The 25,587-nt window shown below is 35.5% G+C and overlaps 1 protein-coding gene across 1 annotated transcript; it reads left to right on the forward strand.

Moving 5' to 3' along the window:
* Positions 1 to 16,335: 16,335 nt before the first annotated feature.
* LOC131054385 (annexin Gh1) lies at positions 16,336 to 23,689 on the forward strand. The gene is made up of 6 exons (XM_057988893.2): positions 16,336 to 16,777; positions 19,583 to 19,728; positions 19,844 to 20,062; positions 20,778 to 20,987; positions 21,131 to 21,220; positions 23,303 to 23,689. Exons 1-6 carry the CDS (start codon positions 16,702 to 16,704, stop codon positions 23,498 to 23,500), a joined length of 939 nt encoding a protein of 312 aa, XP_057844876.1. The 5' UTR covers positions 16,336 to 16,701; the 3' UTR covers positions 23,501 to 23,689.
* The last annotated feature ends 1,898 nt before the right edge of the window (positions 23,690 to 25,587 follow it).

Genomic DNA, 25,587 nt, shown 5'->3' on the forward strand with positions numbered 1-25,587 from the left:
GGGATTTACATATGATGTGGAGGAAATGGCTTCCCTATTATTAGGAACAGTAATCTCTGGTTGATGGCTGATATTATGGCAAAATGCAAAGGGATTTGCATCGCCCAGGATTGTGATCTCTGCACCATTATGTGGGAACTTGATACATTGATGGTAGGTAGATGGAACGGCTTGCATGGCATGTATCCAAGGTCTCCCTAATAATAGATTATATGGCAGAGGAAGGTCTAGAACCTGACAGATGATGTGCTTTACCACAGGGCCGACTCGGATTGGTAGTACCACAGCTCCTTTGGATGAACGCTCTGCATCATCATAGGCCTTGATGGTGATCTTCTTGCGAGGATCCACTGATTCTACTGCATAGCCCAATGCTGTGACCAACTGTAGTGTGCAAATGTTTAGGCCTGCTCCATTATCAATCAAGACTCGCTTGATCCTGTGTTGGTTGACAAAGCCTTCAATGTGGAGTGAGGCGTTATGAGGTTGCTGGAAGGAAGAGTTGTCACTTTCGGAAAAAGTGAGACAAGGTGAGGACTTTAGATTTCCAACCATGGCTTGAAATTGGTCTGTATTCAGGTTTGCAGGGACTGACGCCTCTTGGAGTGCTTGATCCAAGATAGTTTTATGAGAGGGTGACAGACGCAATAGTTCCAAGATGGATATAAGCGCAGGGGTTTTGTCTAATTGTTCCACAAGATTGTACTGCTTTGGGATGGAGGTGGTGCCTTGTGGAGCTGCCTTTATGGTGACCTTGCCACGACGTGTAACAACATTGCAATTTGAGGTGGGATTTTTGAAGGTGATAGTTGCAATTTGTTCACTGGCATCATACAGGTGATTGACAGTGTAATTATACGCAGCTTGTGTATAATCAGTGGTATCAGGACCTTGTCTGGACGTGGAAGGACCCCTTTGATCTTGCGATGGAAGTGGATTCTTGAACATCTGATGATCATTATTGGTTGTTTTTGGGTCATGTCCTTCAATTTCAATTTCTCCTCGGTCAATAAGATCCTGAATGAGATCTTTCAATCGATGACAATTACTTGTCTTATGTCCTCTTCCTTGATGGAACTCACAATGTTCAGTATCTCTCCACCATGCCGGTTTGACTTGAGGCTCATAATTTGATAACTTAGGTAAAGTGATCAAATTCTGAGAAATGAGTTGTCGCATCACTGTTTCAATGGGTTCCCCTAAGGGAGTGTATGTGCGTTTTTGTTTTTGTGGACGAGGTCTTGGTTCATCATGAGATGTGATGCGACCTTGATTAAGAGGAACATTTGTGTTATTTTGAGGTGGAGGATTTTGTCCTGCAAACCGAACCACAGGTTGTGCATTTTGGACAGTCCGAGCATCCACAACCCCATCGTTGACGATATTTTTATTCTTGTTCCAGAAGTTTGGTTTGTCACTATTGAAGCGCGGGCGAGGACCATCTTTTGGTTCATTAAAGATTTTGATGAGCCCTTTCTTGATGAGTGCCCTTTCACATTTTATACCCTTGGTGATCATATCGTTAAAGGAGTCTGTATCTTTGACATCCAGGTGAAATTCCATTTCTTCGTTTAAGTTGGAAATGAAAATTTCCACTAGTTCTCGTTCAGGTAACTGAAGAGAACGTCTGCTAGACATTTGGCGCCATCGTTGCAGGAATACTGTGAATAATTCACCTGGTTTTTGTTTGGTGTTGCATAGATCAGCCATGGTGATGTCGCGTTCAATATTATAAGAGTAATGAGATAGGAACTTCTGGATGAGTTCCTCAAATGTTCTAATGCCACCTGGTAGTCGAGAAAACCATGATGTGGTTGTTCCTCCCAAGCTTTGGGGAAAAAGGCGCATTAGGTATGTGTCCTCATAAGCCACTTCAAGACAAGCGGAATGAAATTCTCGGACATGATCGCGGGGATCTCCCTTTCCTCTATATTTTTCAAATTTTGGTGTTTCGAACCCGCGTGGAAAAGGTGGCATATAAAGATTCCTATCAAACGGATAGGGACAGATGTCGTTAAGTGAGAATTGATTGGTCTTAACACCACTATGAAGTTGTTGGGCGAGATTCTCAACTTGTTGCCGCAACATCTCTATTTCATTAGGAGGAGGAGGTGGTTGGTTACCTCGAGGGATGTTATATCTGATGGGATCTCTACGCCTTTCCTCCTCATGGCGACTTTGTCTTTCTGATGCTTGTCTTAATTGGGCAAGATCAAAGTCTGAGGGGAGTTTGGCTCCTTCTTGAGCGAGTTTTAAGAAGTGAGCATCTGCGTTGCTCCTTAGTATTTCATCAAATAATCTGTTAAAATGAGGGTTATGCTGAACCCTTTCGATTGTTGAAGGAGTGGGTGTACCTGGGTTTTCATCATTCACATTTCCTCCAAGTGCTTCTTGAAATTCATTGAGGTTGTCCTCTTCTTCCTCAATTTCTATTTCTCGCTGCCTTGATCGTGATCGGGTTTGAGCCATTTTGTTTGCAAGTTTGTTTTTGAAGTTGATTGAAGATGATGATGAGTGGTGATGAAATGAAAGATTGATTGGTTGGTGATTTGTATTATATGGGGGATCTCTAGCACTTTAAGGTAGATGTAACCGAAATTCCTTCTTTGAATTGCTTGTTTGTTTTGAGGAGTTTGGATGTGATAAGGTGTAGAGAAATCTGAGATGTGTTACAGATTTTGACTACCTAGCAATGAGAGGATTCACTCATGAACTAGTTTTAACCTGCGTAGATGTGTCTCTTAGGATGAGCTTATCCTAGATGTAGAAACAATCTAAAAAGTGATGTGATGTGTTTGATTTCAAGCAATATCTAAAAAGGAATCTTGGGACAAGAACCTCTTAATGTTTTGAGAGTTTTTTGGGATGGATTGATGATGATGATGTATGGATGGATGTTTTTGCTTTCAACTTCAATCTTTCAATAAAAACTTTGTGTCACAAACGGGACAAACTCTATCTCTTCCCTTTCAGGCGTTGGTGGCACTTCTCGAGCTGTGTTGTAGGTGATACAGATGTTTGGGAAGAAGTTGGGATTAATCTTTCCTCCTTGATTTTTGTGATAACTTAGAGCTCTATATTGCATAAAAGCTCTACGGTTCAATGATTCTGAATCAAATTCGTTTGTTTTACCTTGAAGATAGAGACGCATGCGATGTAGAAAGACTCTATGTGAGACAAAGATTTGTCTATTGAGATAGAAGAATTTCCTCCTTTTGATTAAAGCCTTTGAGCTTAGTGGTCTCCTTTTCAATGTGATACTCTGATGACACTTCTTCTTTCGCAAGATGTGAAGAATGGTCATAAATTTTTTGACTCTTTGTTTGTTTGCACTTTGTTTTTGATGTTTTTGGTTGTGTTGATAGATGTTGGATAAATACTTTGTTTTTGGGGTTGATTTTCTGATTTTTCTTTGACAAGAAAAACAAAGCAAGCACACAAACACAAGATTGTAGCCTTAAAGGCACAAATGAGTATGGGTCTAGATCAACCCAATCCTTGGACTTGTTTTTGACCCTTCCTTTTGATTTATTTTAAGGTATAATTCCAAAGCCTGAAGTCGGCTCAATTTGCTCTAGGTCTGTAAAATGAACACACTTCAAACACTCTTTATCCCTAAGGTCAAATGGCCAGTTGTGATAAATTTAGCCCACATCTTGATATTTCTTCGACTTTGGTACTACATACCTTATGAATCCCGCCGTGGCAGGTAAGGATGTGATATACTAAGTCTTGCACGAGCATAACAAATAGATGATCCCTATGATGGGGGAGTCACCACTTTTATCAAGCCACAAGTGACTTTTCAAAAAGCTATGTTTCTACTCAAGGAAATATGTATGGTGAGTATCTTGGGAGCAAAACCTTCTATGCTCTTGCACTAAATTATACCTCAAATATCCTCAATCAATAGAACAGGTGGGCTACTACTTAAAAGTGTTTAGTCATGTTCGATGGCTTTGGACATAAGTTCATTCTGCAGTGACTCACTTAAGAGCCTTGTAACTGGTGGTGGGGCCCATTTGTCCTTTCGGCCAGTTACACTGTAGGAACAGCTATACCCAAGGCTACAGCTTTCGCTCTCACCTGATTTCTATAGCGGCTCGAAGGATTTACCGCTCGAGGTCGTTCCCAAGAGTATCGATCCCTTGGCAGGCCTCTCTTAAAAAGATAAAATTTTGAGTGTTACTAACACTTTTCTCTTGCACCTAGGACCACGAGAGCCAAGGGAGAGGATAGTGTGTGTTAGAAGTAGGACCACTCGACTGACTTTTTGTGCACAAGCGTGCCAAACACGTAAAACACTTGTTCCTTTTAATCCAGCATTTGCAAATGTGATCTAACTATTTGGAGATGTTGCTCCAACAGCCATGGTGTTCATTTTTAGCTTCAAAGCAATATGTTTTGTAATCTAGAAGTTGAAAGTCCTGGTCAACTTAATGAAAAACACGATTGCATGAAGGAAAATTTGTTTTTGCCAAAATAAAGACAAGTGGATTGTTCTTTTTACTGCACCAAAAAAATTTGAAGTGTGGATTGTGATTTTTAAGTCCCAATTGATGCAAGAAATAAAGTTTGTTTGGTTGATTTTAAGCACCAAAACAAAATGTATCCCTAACTAGAAAACAATGAAACTATTTTTTTTGTGTTTTTAAGTTCTTTTTAAGCACTAAATGAAAAATTTTTGTGATTTTTTGTTGTGTTGTTAACCTGCACAAAGAAAAGAAACAAGTTAAGAAAATTAATGCTCACAGGGGAGGGCTTCCACAAGCCTAATTTTTGATTTTTCGGTTACAAATTTTACAAATCCTGATCCTGAAATGCCTTGAAATTTGACTAAGTCTGAAATTTGGAGGATCTTCCAAAAACTAGATTTTGCATTTCAACTCCTAGAGGTCTGAAACCCCTCTCAAACATCCTGAAAGTATATATGGAATATAACTTAAAGTATAAGAAAGAGAAAAGATAAGAGGAAATGTCACTTATACTTAAATGTTATATTCCATATATATTCTACCTCCCACAAGCCTAAAAAAACAAATTTTATTGGTTACAAGGCCTTCTTTTATAACGTTCTGTTGCAATAGCGCTAGTCTGTGTTTTTGCAGAAGCGCTGATTCATGCAATAGCGCTAGTCTGCATGAGCAGAAGCGCTAATTTAAACGGTAGCGCTGAAAGAAGAGAAAAATCCGAGAAGACAAAAGCGCTAGAAGTGTGTCAATAGCGCTGAAACTGTGACAATAGCGCTAGAATGTTTCCAATAGCGCTGAAACATTTTCAATAGCGCTACTTTATGGTCAATAGCGCTAAAAGAAATTTTTCAATAGCGCTAAAACGCATTCAATAGCGCCGAAGCGCGACCTGTGTGACAATTTCAACAAGAAAAATGTTAATTTCAAAAAAATCAATCAGAAGGTTGCGTGTTCGATTCACGTCAGGTTCACCAAATGATGCCCTCCTAAATGACACAATGTTAGTCTAAGATCAAAGAACACAAAAACACACAAGACGTTAGAGTTAATCAATCAAAAACCAAACACATGAAGGCATTCCAAAAGAGATACTAAAAGAGACATGCTAAATATATCTAATAAATAGAACAAATGATCATGAGACATCTCCAACTGCCTCTTAGCATGGCCTTAGCTTCTTCTCCCTTGTTCCTCTCCTCTCCAAGTTCCAAAATAGTGTAGCTCTCAGCAGCTTTTTGCACTATGGATGCTTATGGAGGATTGAGATTGTAGTATTGTGCTTCAAATATGAAATGAAAAGCTAATACTATGCTATTGATGCTAAAATGATTGATTTTATCAAAAAGACAAGATCTTAGTTATGCTATGCTAAATGCTCTCTTAAAATACCTATAGCTTAAATGCATACAAGTTTTCAGGATCTGGATTATGAAGGAATGGGCTCTATTTATAGGAAAAATGGAGCAATGGATGGCCAGGATTGAATGATTTCAAATCTATGTGAGGGCTTTCAACCCAATCCCAGGATGACAAGTGTCAATGTGAGATAGGTTGAGAGGAGAGGGAATAAGCATTAAATGCCTGACATGACTTTGGGATTTTGAGTCAAGGTTGGTTGAATGAATAAACTCTTTATTCAAAGAATAAAGCTTTTATCCAATGGATAAATTCTTGTGCAAATGTGAAATGGATGAATATGGTCAAGACAATAAATGTTTGGGGAGACAAGATTGAAATAACCATAAATGGTTATGTAAGAGCCATAAATGGTCATGTAAGAGCCATTAGTGGTCTTGGAAGACTTTTGGAGGTTGATTTGTTGAACACACAAAGCATTAAATGCTTTTCAAAGACTTTGGAGTCTTTGAGAAGTGACTCCATTTTGCTTAGGAATGTGACAATAATTAGGGGATGGATTAAGTTAATTAGGAAGGGGTTAGAAGAATCTAGAAGGGGATTAGATTTTGCAAGTGGATTTGGTGGGTGAGGGAAAATAGGATTTTATTTAAAATAAAAATTCATTTATTTCAATAAATGTGTGCAAGTTGCATTTGTAGGAAAATGCAAGTGGGGTGGGGATAATGATTTAAATAAATGTTTTATTTATTTAAAAGAGGAAAAGGGGGATTTAATTAAATAAATTGATTTTATTTATTTAATTGATGGGAATTTGATTTAATGAATTAATTAAAATAAATTGAATAATTTATTTAATTAATAGAAGAATGTTTGGGGATGAATTAATTAAATATTAATTTAATTAATTGATGGCTAGTGGATTTTTAATCAAATAAATACAAAATATTCATTTAATTAAAATGGACAGATTTATGTGACTACATTTGCCCCTCTTTGAGACGGTGCAGTTTATCGCATCGTTTCAAAGAAAGAAAAACTAGTGTGAAGAATTGCCCCATAAAATGTAAATTTAATGGGTGGTATGCCCCCTCGAGAGATGGGCCGAAAATTTTTGAAAAATCGGGCGATCTCTCGAAAAAGAATGAAAATTGGCAGGGTGATAGAAGGGAAGAAGTGAGGTATACTGGTGAAAAATAGAAGAAATCGGGAGAAACATGGAGAAATGGGGGGCTCAGGAAGTTCACGGGGACCACGGCGATGAGCGGGACAAAGTTACGGTGACGGCGGGGGGTATAAATGGGGTGAAAGGGGGTAAAATAGGATCATTTGTGACCGCGACCAGTTGAAAACTAGAGCTCTGACAGTGACATTTGGAGGAGCAACGAGGAGCGACGATGCCGTTTCCGATCACCGAGCACAGATTTGAGCGAGTCCGCCGGTACCAGCGCCCAGCCGACTATGGACCAGTGGTACGCAAATTCGAAAACCCACTTTTTATGCATTTTTGGTATGTTTTTAGCTAAGTCCAAGTCAAGTCGGAGCAAGAGCGCTGGAACTATGTTTTTAGCGCTTTTGCTCCATAAATTAGCGCTATTGTGCCGCAATAGCGCTTTTGTAGGCTAGTTGTAGCGCTTTTGTATGAATTTAGCGCTTTTGCAAGCAAGTTTGAGCGCTTTTGATAAATTAGCGCTACGGCAGGGTCAATTGAGCGCTATTGATTTTTAATAGCGCTATTGCATAGAGGTTTTAGCGCTTTTGATTAAAGAGCGCTAGGGTGTAGTTAATTGAGCGCTATTGCATTTTAATAGCGCTATTGTAGAGTGGTTTTAGCGCTTTTGTTTTTGTAGCGCTATTGTAGGTCTTTTTGAGCGCTATTGATATTGTTGTAGCGCTATGGCTTTAGGATACAAGATGCCCCAGTTTCGGACAAAATAAGACTCCGGATGTCTAACGATTGATGGATGGTGAGGTGAAGTGGGAGTTGTTTTGAACCATAGCAGCCCGATGAGACTTAGGTCATTTGTTAGGAGAAATGCCTATTGAAGTCTAGGCGGCCATGATTGCTTACCTGTTGAGACTGGAAGATACTTGATCAAAGTATCTGATGATAGTCTAGGTTTAAACTTAAGAAAGTTTGATAACAAAACAACTGATGGTGGTTTGATGAATGTCTATGTGCAAGAGGATCTACGCGTGTTGCAGTTACGCGAGCGCCACCCCGCGACACAGGGGTTGCGAGATCGTTTGACTCAGATCGAGATAGATTGTATTGCGGCTACTGGACTCTATGAGGTGATGCATATGCCCGTGATTCGGATGAATCACGGCCTGATGACAGCTTTAGCAGAGCGATGGCACAGTGAGACATGCACGTTCCATCTGGCGCAGGGCGAGATGACGGTGACTTTGGAGGACGTGTGGCGTATTCTTCGGATTCCGATTCGAGGGCAGCTGGTGACGTATGATCGATCCTGGGGGACAGTGTCTTGCCAGAGGATTTTTGACGAGGACGTATTCATTGATGATGGGTCGATTGCCTGGGAGGATATAGCGGCACTATATGAGCCCCTTCCAGCAGTTTTGTCAGGGATCGTGGGAGGACTTCTGTGTCCAGACAGGCAGTCACATGGATTGGCGGTCGGATGGGGACAGGTGATTGAGATGATGGTGACAGAGGGGACCCGATATGCCTGGGGGCCGTGCGTGCTAGCGCACATGTACCAGGAGCTGCACGAGGTAGTGTACCGGGGGAGAGGTTCGCTTGCAGTAGGCATGACGCTGCTGCATGTGTGGGCATGGGAGCATCTACCAGTGACTCGACCAGTGAGTCTGAGATTCCGAGCCGTAGACCAGCCCTATATGTTCATGTATAGTGGTATGATGAGCCAGCCCCACTTGGGGAAGCTAGAGTGGTGGAGGCGAGCATTAGATGACCTAGATGCAGTGATCTGGCGGCCATACTTGGAGTGTGAGCCATGGGAGGATGATGCGGAGGCACTACCTTATGTCTTCATGACCCGATTCCTCATTGGGAGGACCTCTTATCACGTAGAGAGACAGGTGCCAGGACGGGTTATGAGGCAGTTTGGACGGCAGCAGGGACTACCGAGCGGATCGGGAGAGTATGCTCGAGTGATTCGAGAGCGGTATGCATGGGGTCCAGTGCTACCATATGATCAGGCATTGGCAGAGTTCCGGACATTGCAGGCGAGGCCATGGGATCTACGACCGAGGGTCGTTGATGCAGGGGTTACAGCAGAGTATACCCAGTATCGGGCGGCGCACCCGATCCGATGGATATCAGATCCAGCGGAGCCGATCCCAGCGTTTGAGGATGAGAGGGGACGAGGACGGAGAGGAGGGCGAGGAGGAGGTGGTGGTGGAGGAGGAGGAGGAGGTGGTGGTGGTGGTGGAGGAGGGATGGGGATGCCGAGACAGCGGAGAGGGAGAGGGGGACTACCTCTGCAGATATCACAGGGACCGTTGATGCAGGGAGGAGTGCAGCTGAGTGGGAGGGGGATGGAGAGAGAGATCCCGATGGATACAGGTGCAGAAGAGGGTGGTGCAGGGGAGTGTGGTGCAGAGGAGGGACCTAGTGGAGGGGGTGATACAGGTGCAGCAGCCATGGATATAGGGGAGGGAGCGACTAGAGATCTGCGGGAGCACATGATAGGTTATTTGCAGGCCCGGGTAGAGAGATTAGAGGCGGAGGTAGCAGCTAGAGATGTGCAGCTATTTGCACGTGAGTCAGAGCTGACAGTGGTGCTGCGGGAGAGAGATACGGCGGTGGATAGTTTGGCGGAGCTGCAGGAGAGAGTCCGAGCAGGAGCACAGGGTCCATCAGGGGAGACTATGAGGCAGTTTGGGCGAGCGCAGGCCGAGATAGAGTACTGGCGAGGTTTATATGAGCAGGTTGTGCCATTCAGTCAGCGAGATCTCAGTTATACCCAGATGCGGCAGACGAGATCCGAGCGATCACAGAGGATGCAGAGCAGTGGGGGAGTGATGGGTCCTTTGCGACGGGATAGATCAGGAGATGCAGGAGGGAGTGGGGGTTCGATGAGGCCTCCACGGAGAGATGGATCAGGTGGGGCAGGTACCAGTGGTGGAGTAGGTAGGGGTGGGGCAGGTACAGCATCTGGCCAGAGCGGCATCTGAGAGAGCATTTTTGCATACATGTGTTGTATCATTGTCTATGTTTGGACTGTATCTTGGATGGCTTTTTGGTAGCCGATTTTGTAGACTTCATTGTACTCTGATATATGAGATGATATATATGAGGAGATCCCATTTTGTGATGATATGCATGTGATGATGTATGGATGTTTATGCATGATGATGAGTTATTGCTTAGATGTATATGTGTACATGTATGCATTTGATGAGATGTTTCTTTTATGCATGTTTTTATGATGTTAGATATTGACATATGAATGCAGGTTGATATGTGTATGATTTGTTTGATTTGTGATGTAATGCTTTATGTATGGAATGCCATGATGATATATGCTTATGCTTTGATGTGTGAACAGGATTTTTGATGTTTCCTATTGCAATGTAATGATGAGACGATTTATGTGACAATGTTAATGCAATGATTTGATGTATAAATATGCAGCTAGATGTGTGTTTTTAGATGAATGTAATATGGATAAACAAAATGTTTAAGTGCAAATGTTTATATTATAAATGCAGATGAATAAACAAATGTAAAGGACAAGTGTTTATATGATAATGCCTAAATGAATGCAGATGGATAAACAAATGTAAAGTACAAGTGTTTATATGATGATATTTAAAATGAATGTAGATGAATAAACAAATGTAAGGTACAAGTGTTTATATGATGATATTAAAATAAATGTAGATGAATAAACAAATGTAAGGTACAAGTGTTTATATGATGATATTAAAAATGAATGTAGATGAATAAACAAATGTAAAGTACAAATGTTTATATGATAATGTCTAAATGAATGTTTCTAAATGCGTTTTAAATATGTTGGTAAGTGCAAATGGGATGATATGATAACTAATGGGGATAATAACTGCACCTTAATGTAATGATAATAAATGCAATGTGAATGAATTCTAAAATGAACATAATAAGATGCTTATTATTATTAATGAATGAATGAATGCACTGTGTATCTAAAATGGATAAATGGATGTGTGTAATAATAAGTTGATAAGATGATAATGGATAATTTACACTGGATGAAATGTTTAGTTAAATGATTTAAAACAATCAAAGACAATTTTATCCCATGAATGAATCTAATTTATTTATGATTGGTGCAATGATGAAAATGATTTTGTTTAATGAAAACTAATGGCAACAATGAACTATATGCAATGTTTAAGTTTAAAATGACATGAATGGTCGCAATGCAAGATGCACCTATATGCAAGGATGATATGATTATGCAAGGTTGTTTTAAGACTTTGCATAATGCATTGATGATGTATCAGAGTACTCGGTCGTGATTGTATCCAAGACCAACTTTTATTAATCATTTTTACATGTAAAAGCCTACAAATGAATGGATGGGTGATATGCAACGGAATGCAAGATATAAACAGATGAGGTGAAATGACGATCCATAGTGCTCTATTTTCATCATTGAGCTTTAAAATGTTGGAAGAGAATACAAGCATCTTGACACAATGATTCAAGATGACCTGAGTATTTCTTTCATGGATTTTAATATAGCAAGTTAATACAAACGACTTGATATAAGGGTCAAGTCGACCAGAGTATTGTTTGCGGAACAGACAAGGATTATCTCCTTTCGTGCATGACTTGGATCGTCCTCCTTTCGTGCATGACTTGCATCGTTTCACGTCGGGTTCACCAAATGATGCCCTCCTAAATGGCACAATTGTTAGTTCTTGATCAATCAAAACAAAACACACAAGATGTTAACGTTAGTCAATCAAAAACTAAAACATGAAGGCATTCCAAAAGAGACACTAAAAGAAACATGCTAAATATATCTAATAAATAGAACAAATGATCATGAGACATCTCCAACTGCCTCTTAGCATGGCCTTAGCTTCTTCTCCCTTGTTCCTCTCCTCTCCAAGTTCCAAAATAGTGTAGCTCTCAGCAGCTTTTTGCACTATGGATGCTTATGGAGGATTGAGATTTGTATAATAGCTCCAAATATGAAATGAAAAGCTAATAGTAATGCTAAAATGATGTATTTTAACTAAAAAGACAAGATTTAGTTATGCTATGCTAAAATGCTCTCTAAAATGGCTATAGTCTAAATGCATACAAGTTTTCAGGATCTGGATTATGAAGGAATGGGCTCTATTTATAGGAAAAATGGAGCAATGGATGGCCAGGATTGAAAGGTTTAATCAAGGGTCAAGCTTGAAAGTTGGGGATCCATGTGCACAATTGGCACCAATAAAATAATGACAAGTGTCAACACAGGATTGGGTTGAAAGAAAGGGGTTGGAGGCATTGAATGCCTGAGAAGACTTCATGGTTATCTAAAGGCTAAGGGTCAAGCCTAAGTTAGGATTACCCACTGGATTAGGAGTTAATCCAAGGATAAACCTTTGTGCAAATGATTAAGAGATAATCATGGTCAAAGCATTAAAGGCTTGATGAGACCCTTGGGTTGGGTAGAGGTTGAGTCAAAACAAATGTTTTAACCATGTAGGAGGGTTTGGGTTAACCATTAATGGTTATTGGAGACTTTGGGGATTAAGTGGTTGAAAGTTGGAAGCCTTTAATGGTTTTCAAAGACTTTGGGGTTTTTGGTGGTTGAAGGTTGAAAACCTTCAATGGTTATCCAAGACTTTGGGCCATTTGAGAAGTGACTCCATTTTGCTTAGGAATGTGACAATATTTAGGAAATGGTTTAGGCTAATTAGGAAGGGTTTAGAAGAATCTAGAAGGGGATTAGATTTTGCAAGTGGATTTGGTGGGTGAGGGAAAATAGGATTTTATTGAAATAAAAATTCATTTATTTCAAAATGTATGCAAGTTGCATTTGTAGGAAAATGCAAGTAGGGTGGGGATAATGATTTAAATAAATGTTTTATTTAATTTATTTAAAAGAGGAAAAGGGGGATTTAATTAAATAAATTGATTTATTTATTTAATTGATTGGAATTGGATTTAATGAATTAATTAAAATAAATTGAATAATTTATTTAATTAATAGAAGAATGTTTGGAGATGAATTAATTAAATATTTATTTAATTAACTGATGGCTAGTGGATTTTTAATCAAATAAATACGAAATATTCATTTAATTAAAATGGACAGATTTATGTGACTACAATTCTAAATCTAGAATTCAACCAAATGAAATCCTAAATCTAAAACTGTACAAATCCAAAATACATAGCTATACAACAATATATAATTTGATATTAATTTATGTCATGCCTTTCAATTCACACTGCGACTGCTACTAGCTTATATATATTTAATAATATATATAGAATAAGCCGAGAGATATCCTTCTCGAGGCGCCTATTGCAATTTAATATTGATAAATTAATAAAAAATAGGCGCCTCTAGAAGGATATCTCTCGGCTTATTCTATATATATTATTAAATATATATAAGCTAGTTTTTATTTAAGCCATAACATAAAAACGACATTCACTTCAAACAAAATTGATATTAAAAAAATGGAAAACTTTCCTCATAAGCAATGTTGTACGGATGGTGCGAAACGTCTGTGGATTTAATCTGATGCTTTCATTGCACAATTTAAAAATTTAATCTGTTGTGACATAGGCACCTGTGCAAATGTTTTTGGGTATTGTCGCCAATTCTACCCCTAGTATAAAACGTATCATTTTTTGTGTTTTGATTGGGATGCATACAATCCTCATCTGGTCTGATCATTTGTTGCATGTTTTATTTTCATTATGTAGACTACTTTCCAACAACTAAATAATGGTGTTGCAGAATTTTTTATTGTTTCTCGTATTAAGTTTTGAGTTACTCTTCTATTTAGAGTGGCATCTCTTTTTGATAAAAATTTATTTATTGTGTTGGAATGGTGGAGGATGAGAAGGTTCTTATTTAAGATGGTTGTCACTTTGGTTATTGTTATAAGTATGTTGATGGAGCACATGGAACACTTGGATGTTTTATGGTACATATTTTTTTATATTGATTTTTCTTTATATGATTAAGTTTACATTTGATTCCTTCTGTAGGGTATAAAACAAGTGGGATATTCTTGGAGACTATGTATTGTACGACTTGTATAATGATAAAATAATAATACTAATAATTTGTAAATATTATTTAATTATGTTGCAACGTAGATATGTTGACACTACCTGGGTTAAAAATTCTTGGAGTCACTTTCTATGTTATATGTGATATTGGAATATATATTAATTTTAATATCGCATTGGATAAATGTTTAATATTACAATAATTAGTACCAAATATTTAATTTTGAGTCATGATTTAGACAAATAGTTTATGTAATTCCACTTAGTGATTTTGTGTAAGATTGTTTCTACTAAAATAACATGAACATTTGTTAGGATTGGCTTGTGTAAACTTTAACATGTTGGCTATGGTTTGATCAATCATCTCTTATAAGTTGCATATGTGAGTAGAAAAAGCATGGATTGAGATGTGCAGTGACATGATCTAATTCTCGTGTTCACATGAAGTAATGCACCTAGGGTGCTTGATGCTTCAAAAACCTTAAATGGAGACTCTATGTGTATTGTAATCTTGTTCCTGAAATATTTTTAGATCATTATAATTTGAATGGAAGTTTCGTAACTATGAGAAGGATTTTGCACATTGAATGTGTATTTAGGTTTTTTATTTTGTTTTTATTTAATATTATATTATATTGTTCATTATTAGCTAATAGGTAAAGATCATTTTGTAAATCACCTAGGATCTAGATCACAAGTAGATTATGCAATATGGATGCTCTTATAATTCTCCTTGAACGACTATGCAAGTAAGAAAGAGAGTCGGTTGATGACATGCAAATGAATTATGTTTATTCATCAAATTCAACAAGTTCTACTTCTACTTTGTAGTTTCAAATGTGGCAAGTGAAATATTTTTTACTTTATGTCAACACATATTAACTAAATGGAGGGAAAGAGCAGATAATATTTGAATTTGAGTTTAAAAATTGTTGGGTTCACTTCCACAAATATCATAACTAACTTACCTCAATCGCATGCATTGCAAATTTGAACCTCAATAGAAAATAGATAAATTGAGAATTAGACCACTCCCTAAGAATGACTACATATGGGATTAGGTTTGTCTCAATTTACGTGTTATCCTTTAACCAAAATCATGCTACTTGTAGATTTGTCATTACATAAAATATAATTGAATCAAAGTGAGTCCAAAGCAAAAGGCAAAAATGTAAGGCATTCATTTTTTTACCATTATAATTATTAAGTGGATACTTGTCTATGTATGTTGATTAATGAATTGGATTCCTTCAAAGAATTCAGTAGAAAACTAGTAAAGAATATATGTTGTAGAAAAGGATTGTGAAAACTCATATAAAGAATATATGTTGTAGCAAAGGAGTGTGAAAAAAATTAATAGTAATCAAGGGTAGTTATTACAATGATATGTAACAAAATAAGATAGATATCCTACCATTTTTCAATTTTATTTTAATTAAATTTTCAATAAGAATGTTTTTAATTCTTGTGAATTCAAATCTAAAATGTTAAGAATCTTTTTCTAAATTTCTCTATATTACCAAACTTATTCATTTTATTTTGATATCTAATTTAAAACTAATTACACATACATTATAAAATAATGATATTTTTATTTTTATTTTAATAAAAAAACACGCAAGTCTTCGGACATGTAGTGTCGCGATTAAAACACTTCGTTGGTGAAGCGGCCACCAATCTTTCCCTATTTTGGTGGAGCAGCTATTGTTTAGGAATTGGAAATTTGTGTGTGAAAAGAAATAAAAATCCATTTACTTCCATTATTCCTAAAATCTTATATAGATAAAAAGAATGTAAAATTTTTATAAACAATGATAAATTGGCAATACACTAAAAAAATCTTAAATTTACTAAGTAAATTTCTAAATTCACACTTAAAAATCTTGTTTATAATTAAAATAGAAACTATTCTAAAAAAAATTATTACAATATTTTAAAATTTAGAAATGATTATATCTTATCATTTCAATTATGAGAAGTTTCTAAATTGATATTTCAGACAATCTTATTAAAAACTATTATAAAATTAAATTGACAAAGTTTCTATTTTTCTATAAGAAAAACAATCTAAAAATTTATATAAAATTTATATAAAATTAGAAACAATTATATCTAAATACTACCATTTGAAAATATTCTAAATAAATTTATATTTTTAAGAAAATAAGATCTAATAGTTTTATTAGTTGTCAAATACGATCTAAAAGTGGAAAAACACCGTCAAATTCCAGGCGTGCCTCCCATGTACTCTTCTTCTTTGTAAATCTTGGGACCCCAAAAAAAATCCTCCTCTATTGAAGAAAATTCCAAGGGTCCACCATGAACGGTTTCTCGTGATAACCGAAAAAAATCCTCATTAAGATGAAGATGATTCCAGGTCACGGTTTCTTATGGCAACATTACAGCATTTAGAAAATACGTTCTAGAGAATATCGGGCAACCTACATAAAAGACACTTCAAATTCCTCGTGACCTCCGTTACAAACGACCCTTTCATAAACAATATAACAATCTGACAAACAGACAAACAGAAGGATAAATGCGGTTTCCAAATTGGGTTTCTATATAGATGTAAATAAATTCCAGTTTTCAGTAATTCCACAACAATTCTATATTTCAAGTGTGTCACTGGAACTTTGATAGAGAGGAAGGATGTCGTCAATCACAATGCCTGTGGCGCTTCCAACTGTTGAAGAGGACTGTGAGCAGCTAAGCAAGGCTTTTCATGGTTAGCAAATTTGCCTCTGGCAGAATGCCCAAATTGTTCAATTTTATGTTACTTCGGCTTCTTATGTTGTTTGCTTTATTGATTCTTACCTTTTTCCCTTTTCTATTGAATGCCACATTGATTCAGTTAATTGATTGAATGTGCTCTGCAATTGGGCTTTGCTCCTTGTGCTTGTTATCCTGATAATTTCATGAGTTTTATCTTTGTCCTTCATTGCTTCATGGAAGCTTTCTGGTTTCAGTCCTGGCAATATGTATATCCATCTCTGGGCCTCCATATCTGAAGGAACTAACAAGCACAAAAAGCAGCTGAGACACAAGGATGATTCAACCATGTCATTTGGGCATTTTCATTTTCATATGAAATCACTAAATTCTCATATCTAAACTACAAATTGATTTCAGCTAGAAATGCAACTGAACCTTAAACAAACTTCAATTTCTAGATGTATACATAAATTTGGTTTCTAATTCATTCTTTTAATTTTCCCTTTTGCTTTCTATTTCCACCTAGCCTCATCCACTAGGGACCTTAGATTTGAACTTCTCCCCATTCTAACAAACCTAGTTTCTTTGTTTTATATGGTTTCTTGCTTTTTTCTTTGTGTTTCAGGACTGCTCAATTGTTAAAAGGACTTTATATACAATTTATCCTCTTCCATTAGTGAATTTGGGAATTTGAATACAGGTCTCCACTATAAATGTTTAATGATTTATTAGATCTCCTCCATTTTATATTATATATTACTCTGCTACTGTGTTCCACAATTTTTTTTGGCGATGAGGATGATAGGGATGATACTCTAAGAAACTATTTCTTGACCTCCCATTCAACTGTTTACACATTAAATTACTTTATTATTTTATTTCATAACATTTTGGGGATGGTGATGGCAGTCTAGGGATATATATATTTGTGGGTTCCTGGTTCAACTGTTTACACATTAAGTCCTTGGTTAAAATAACCTCAAAAACAATCTCCATATTCATACTATCATCCGTGAGCACGTTAAACCAATCCCTGGTTGTAAGATATAACTTGCTATAACAGTTGTTTCTGTCCAGATCTACTCTGTTATGGCATGAAGCTGATGAGAACAGCTATGACAGATTACAATAATGTTTTCCGTCCGGGTCTGCCGATGTGGCTTTGTTGCTTATGTGTTATCCACTTTTCAACATGCTTTACATTGTCTTCCATGGCCTTAGTTGCTAGGTTGCATCAGGGTTGTGGAAGGCCTTGTAGGCCCCCATACCCATTTAAATTTTGTATTTTTTTTAATAAATCAAACTGATTTTTTTTTCAAAATATTAGGATTTGTTTCCGCAATGTCTCAAACATCCCAGGCACCATTCCACGATTGTTAGTGGCATCCCAGGGACTTTCCTAAAACTTCTTGCAGAATGGGTACAGGCAGGGGATGTCCCCTGCTGTCCTGAAGTCCTAGAAATGGCTATGGGGATGAGGATGGAGTTTGAGAGGGAGATGCTTGCTTTTGTAACACAGTTTACTACATTGTTTTCTTTCTCTTTATTGCTAACTCGTTGCATATGAATTTATTTTAGTGTTAATTTTTTTAATTAGTGTGGCGATTGGTTCTATGTGTTGTAAGTCACTAGTCTCTTATAAGTTTTCTTACCACACTTTCAAGCGCAATATGCTGCATCTTCGTATTTGTGCTGTTACTGCTGTAATTTGCAACCCTGATTATTTTACATGGCAAACCCTTTTAATAGTTTCAACTACAATTGTTTTCATTGAGGTTGGATAGTTAAAGACAAGCAAATAGTAGAAACCTCTTCCTTCTGACCAATTCCTTTACAGCCCAAACATGGACTAGCAGTGCATAATGGTGCAGAAGAAATATATTTGATCACTACAAAAAAAACTTTCCTGCACCCTGCAGAAGTGGGCTTTTTTGTTATACATCATGTGAGATGTAAGTCTCACAGATTAAATTTTTTAATACTAAAAGACTAAAGCTGTTTTCTACTCCAAGAGCATGGCCTCCAAATTTTTTACAATTTTCTTTTACTAGTTTTCCTTGATATTTCAACAAGCGTTTGCTTTCTATCCTCCTGTCATGAATGGAGTTGGCAGACCCAGCTGGATAAGTAGAGGAATGAATTTTTAGCATTTACTAGAATGGGATGATTGTTTCTGCTATTATGTGTAATCTTCATACCATCAAGATTGCTGGGCTTAAAAAATTAGGTCTTGGATTTTATTTACCAGTGTTCAACAACTTCCCCAGCCCTATTCTTGGGATGCATGGAACACTTGCAATTCCCACATTTTGGCCTAGAACTGATCCAGTAAAGATTTTAGATGCATTATGCATTTCTTAGCAGATGAGCATTAATTGATAACAACAAAATCATATGCCAAGATTGTTATTTAGTACTAACTAATCTATTTCCATGATAGGATAGAAATATATTGTAAGTAATATATATATCAATGTACTTCTTTGTAATTGATCTTCTGTAAATTCCGTTTCTTCTATCACAGGGAAAACAAAAGTCCTGTGCCTTTTGCCACTTTCATAGATTTCACTTCCACTGCTTGTTACTATAATCATCTTTCCAAAAATATTTTTCATGGGATCTTGTTGAGCCAAAAAAGGTTCCTGTTTATTATGTAACTTGAAGAGCTAACTTATTGAATTTGGATTTTTTTTCCAGATCAAGGAATAAATTTAGTGTCAATAATTAGTCTAGAGCATATGTATGAAGTGAATCTATTGTTTTATTTCTCATCTAATGACATGTAACGTGCTGAACTACTGTTTTGGCTTCTTTCAAGGATTTGGAACTAATGAGAAGGCAGTCATAAACATATTGGCTCACAGAGGTGTTTATAGGCGCAAGATGATAAAGGAAACATATGAGAAAATGTACAATGAGGATCTTCTAAAGCGGCTAGAATCAGAGCTTACAAGAAAATTTGAGGTTCTCTTCTTCATCTCCTCATTACTTTACTTTTCTTTTAATGCCATTTTTTAAGGATACTTCTTAAAGCCATTCGATATGAAAAGAGTATCTCACAATTTTTTTGTTTGGAAAGAGAGCTATGCTTCTGTGGATGTTGGAACCTGCTGAGCGTGATGCTGTTTTAGCACATGAAGCCATTAAAAAGTGGAGTTCAAAAGACTCTGTTCTAGTAGAAATTTGTTGCTCTCGATCTCCAAGTGAACTGCTGCTGGTGAGAAAAGCATATCATCTCAAGTATAAAAAATCTCTGGAAGAGGACATTGCTTCACATACAAGTGGAGATTTCCAGAAGGTATCCTAGTTCTATGCTGCCATTAATTCTTCATGTCAAAGCTAACTTCCATTAATGAAATTGAACATAAAGAATTTCTAAGGTTTAAGACAGATAAACACTTTGATACTATTCTTGGGCAAAAATGAGTTGAATTTTGTATATGTTTGTGAACATTGTTGATTGTAGAGGCGTGAATTCTTTACTTTTGTATATGTTTGCCAATATGATATTTTAATGATATAGTTTTCCACAATTCATAATTTTTCATGCTGTTATTTATTTCTAGAAATATTCGATTGTGTCAGCATGAAACATGGTATTTGGTATATGTTTGTAAATGGGAATGGCTGAAAATCGTAAGAAAGATAAACGATACAGATGTTTTATAAGATCATATGAAATTGAAGACGCTCACATTGTTGAATGTGTGAAATCCAACTGTCATCAACTGTGGTCTTCTCCTGCCTCTTTGTTTCTTCCTACCGTCTCTTCATATTTGGATATTTTAAAAACTTTTACATTAAGTGATGATGATATAAATTGTAATCTGCTGTAGCTAATAATAAAACAGAGATTGCTCTGTTTTTCCTATAGATGTAGTCATTAATGGTGAATTATGTAATTGCTGTGTTCAAAACAAAACAAAACAAAACAAAAATTTCAACAATTGTTGATTAAAATCAGAGTTTGTATTTATTTATCTGCTCATGGTTGAATCATTATTTTCTTTCAGCTGCTTTTTGCTCTTGCTAGTTCCTTCCGATACGAAGGTCCTGAGGTGGATATGCATCTTGCTAAGTCTGAAGCCAAAATTCTTCATGAGGCAATAAAGGACAAAGCTAGGACAGATGATATTGTCAGGATAATCAGCACAAGGAGCAAAGCCCAATTGAATGCCGCATTCAATCAGTTAAGAGATGATTTTGGCTATAGCATTAACCAGGTTCGATGTACTTAAACATCTTTAAGATACCATATGCTTTCTTGGCTTCATAGACATATTATAAGGTCTACTGCATAAGTTTGTCCGTTGCATACTCTGTTGATCAGAATTTTGCTAACAGTGAGTAAAATTTACCTGTCTAGCTTTTGAAGAAACATAAGTCAGAAGATTTTCAGGATGCAGTTCAAACAGCAGTAAAATGTATCCGCTGCCCCACTAAGTACTTTGCAAAGGTATGAAGCACATAATTTAAATTTTTATTATAATGAAGTTTTCAAGCAAATTGGTTGTAAATTATAGTTTCTTAATGTTTGTTGTTTTGTCTGATATCAATCCATAATACCTTTCATAAAGAAATATATTGACGAACCCATGAAAAATTCCTATGTAAATTCAGATTTGATATGCGTTGTCCATGACTTTGAATAGACTGCTGTGCATCTTCTATGTAGATTGTATTGGAAATATATTGTCCTTTAACAATATTGTTAATATCTATATTAATATGATAGGATAGTAGACTGATTTTTTATGTCCTGCAAATGTTTATCATTAATATTTCTCCAGAGTGTGTCATTCAAATATATATTATTTTGCTAATTCCTTGTCCCTGTTATTCTCTAATTCAGTTCATTAAAAGTACCTATTTATGTAATAAACATTATTATTTTTCCATAATTATGAGATTCTTTCTGAATTTATAATGATCAATTTATCAATATTATGATAAGAAAGAAAGATCAGGTATTACACATTGATATGGTATATTTAGAACACATTGATATGGTATATTTAGAAGAAATAGAGGCAATACAGAGTTCAAATCAATAATAATAATTTATAGATTGTATATAATATAAATATGTAAAATTTTAGTTTTGTATATTATGAAAGTGATATAGTATATCGTTCAACAAACTTTCAAGAAAATAGTATAGAATTAAGATTGAAACTACAACTAGAAGATGACTTCCAATCATCAATAGAATCTCTCTAGTATAATCGCAAATTCCCTTAGTTGAACTCCAATGTGTCTCCTTTAGTTTTTGGCACGTGAACCTAGATACGAAGCCCATCAAGTATAAAAAGTTGCCAATCAACTCTATATATAAAGTGGGGTTTGTAGGATTCGATTTGTCTAAAATTGACAACTAAAATTTAGTTTCAATATAGTTGTTGCAACTTGTTTGCAACCATTCATTTGAAATTTTTGCAGGATATTTGAAACATGCTTTTTCTGAGACATGAATTTTTTACCTTCATTCTTCCATATATCTATACCAATAAATTAGTGCATCCTACTTTGAAATTGTCATCTCAAATTCTATACTCATGGTTGCTCCAAACTTTGCAAATAAAGCTAAGTAATTCTTGGAATAAATAAGGCAATCCACATAGAGAACTAAGATAAGAATATTACCACCTAAGTTTTTAACATAAAGAATTGGATTCGACAAAAAATTACAAACCCTTGTGTTGTAAGTATAATTGAATTCTAAAATGTCATGCTTTTGGTACTTATTTAAGATCACAAGACACTCTTCAATTTGTGAACATATGACAATGTGATGGTATCCATCCATGCTACAAATGTAAATGTTTCAATGTAATCACTGTGTTTCTATTTAGTGTACCCTTTGGCTACCAAACTAGTCTTATTCTTAGTAATGCTTTCATCAAATTTGTACTTAGTTTTGTACACCCACCTCGTCCCAACAACTTTCTTACCAAGAGATAATTGGATCAAATCCCATATACTTTTCCTTTCAATTGTTTCTATCTCACAATTCATTATATCAACCCACTTTTCTTTTTTATTGAGCTTATTCAAAGTTTAATGGTTATTTGTATTCCATGATTTGAGTCGAGAAATCTTCACTTTTGCTTGTGATCTTTTCGTCATGTTTTTCAAAATTTGAGTCCAACAAATTAGTTGACTGATTCTTTTATTTCTTAATTTTTATATTTTTTTTGATATTATCGTATTCCCTTACTCAAAAATTCAACTTCTTCTTCTTCGATTTCATTAATTACAAATTAAGTTTTCGTTGTTTCAAAAATTCAAAAATAATCTTTAATATTTAAAACTTTAAAGTATTGAATAAAAGACATAGAATGCTTAAATTCAATGAAAGAGTTTTCTTTAACAAATGTCAAATTCTTTTTAAAAGAAATCAATACTAGGACAATTTTTTTACATATATTTAATAATATTCTTTTATTTATCATGTTATACTATATATTACTTTATTTTTTCACTTATTTTTATCATGCCTACAAAATCGTCTAAATTGAAGTCTTTGATTGAAATGCAGATTTTAAGGTCATCCATGGAGAGAATGGGAACAGATGATGAGGCCCTCACCAGAACTGTTGTGACAAGAGCTGATGTTGACATGAAGGATATCAAAGCTCAATTCATGACAAGAACCAGTTTGTCTCTCAAGACTGTAATAGCGAAGGACACAAGGGGAGACTACGAAGATTTCTTGCTTGCATTGGTTGGTGAATAATATGTTTTCAACTCTATTATTATCTGCCATGAAAAGAGTACAGGCCAACCAAACTGTTATTTAATTAGATACCAAGCGTATTACATAATGTTTTAGAATAAATTTATATGGATTTCTTATTGTGTATTCTGTTAAATTCGGTGGACAGAGATCTAAGTTATTATGTTTTATACATATGATTTATTTATGACTTCAAACTTCATTCCTCTAAAATGAAAATTTGTTTTTTAAATAAAATATTTGTTTTCAGTTGTTTTAAAGTGCTTAAATTGTGATTATGAAATTAAATTTAAATTCCTCCTTTTATTAAATTATGGGTTTTGTATTTTACATTATAGCATTTAGAATTAAATGACTGTCAAAATTGTATAAATATTTAAAAGAAAAGGGAGTAAGTGAAAGGTGGTATTTTAAAAAATATATAAATTAGTGGTTTGTGTTATTTTCTTGTAAATTTATGTTCTTGTAGGACATGGAATGATGATCTGGGTAGTCAACCTGCTCCAATTTTGATCGCATCTTGATAGAACTTTATATCTAATTACTTTCTAATGAATACAATCTTAGATCTTCACAACCTTGTATTACATTTTACGAATCAAAAACAAATTCACTAAAAAAAAAACCAAAACATAAACATCCAGCTACTCCTTGATTTTTTTTCCAATGACTATTCACACACAGATCACACACAGATCCCCTGTTCAAGGTATGGTGAAAAGGAAAACTACCCACCTTACAACCACTGGTTATTGGAAAAAAATAACCACTCCCCTTATTTACAAACACAAGCATAAAATAATGATCAGAAAGATGGAATGAAAAAAAAGCCCATCAACTAAAGAAGTTGCAATAAAATGCCTATCAATCAAATATGAAAGAAGTGATTTGAAAATATGCAAAAGAAGCTAAAGATGATATGACCGTGTCTTTCTGCCAAGTGTTGGTGTACATGTGAAGTGGGTAATTGAAAGGCTGTTGCAAACAGTGGTCCAAGTAGCACACAAACTCTTTGGCCTAGAAACTGGTCTCCCGCAGATGAAAATAAATCTGCCAAAATAGAAATATGCGCCTCTTTTGGAGGAATACTTGCAACAAGTATCTTCAAAGATGAAGAAAATTCAACAAAGTAGAACAATATTTCCAAAAAAGTGCACTGCAAACTCAAAAAGGCATGTGGAGACACTGTGCACTGTGCTAGTTGATACCTGGTATGGTGTTCTGTACAATTTGTGCAATAAGTTTTGGTATGGTGTTATGTATTTGTGTACAATATATTGGATGTATAAATCAAGTGATAAAACTATGAACTCATTTGAAGAGCCCAAAATGTCCATTCAAAACCAAATGTAGCTTACACATATGAGGGAACGTATTTCAATACTCTCCCACATGTGAAATTTCTTGGAATAGTATGTGACTCTCATCTTGTAAGGAATCTATAATAACCTATCATAGCAATCATGTGCTTAACTAATCTTGCATGTCATAAAATCTGTCTTAACTATTTTTTATATTATAGATGCTCTTCCACTAAATATAAGTAACAAAAGATAATTCTCAATGACAACCTATTTAATGTCACCTAATAATGCATATTCCAAGTCATTAGGAGAATAATAATTAAATATTTATTCTTCTATCTCATGTGGGACATCCAAGTTACCCTCTAAATAATTTTTGAAAATATATATATAACTATTTAATTATTAAATTAATAAAACAAAGAATTAATCTTATGATTTCAAGGTGAATATCACCTGGTTGTAATAAAATCCTAATATATATAATATCATAGATGGATACACAGTGAAGAGTGTATAAAAAAGAACCCCTAATACCTTTTCCATGAAGGGTAAATTGGAACAAGACTAGATTTCCAAAAGCTAATGCTTTCACCTAGGACTTAAGAGAATTTAAGGGAAAAAGGATTTTAAGATCTTCCCTACTATACTTTTTGTAAAAGTAATGAGGGAAGTGCTTATTATTTTTTGATTCATTATCAACTTTCTTAGCAAATATGAAGCTATTTTATCTTAATATTTAAGTTTTTGTTAGGTCTTTCCTCATCTTTGAAAAAATTGCTT

This window comes from Cryptomeria japonica, chromosome 3 (genome assembly GCF_030272615.1).
Source record: "Cryptomeria japonica chromosome 3, Sugi_1.0, whole genome shotgun sequence".
Classification (NCBI taxonomy): domain Eukaryota; kingdom Viridiplantae; phylum Streptophyta; class Pinopsida; order Cupressales; family Cupressaceae; genus Cryptomeria; species Cryptomeria japonica.

Bases quoted from the DNA above. Each gene is read 5' to 3' on its own strand.
- LOC131054385 (XM_057988893.2), top strand. From the start codon at position 16,702: ATGTCGTCAATCACAATGCCTGTGGCGCTTCCAACTGTTGAAGAGGAC. The intron at 16,778-19,582 runs GTTAGCAAATTT...GCTTCTTTCAAG, and splicing joins GCTAAGCAAGGCTTTTCATG to GATTTGGAACTAATGAGAAG. The intron at 20,063-20,777 runs GTATCCTAGTTC...ATTTTCTTTCAG, and splicing joins CAAGTGGAGATTTCCAGAAG to CTGCTTTTTGCTCTTGCTAG.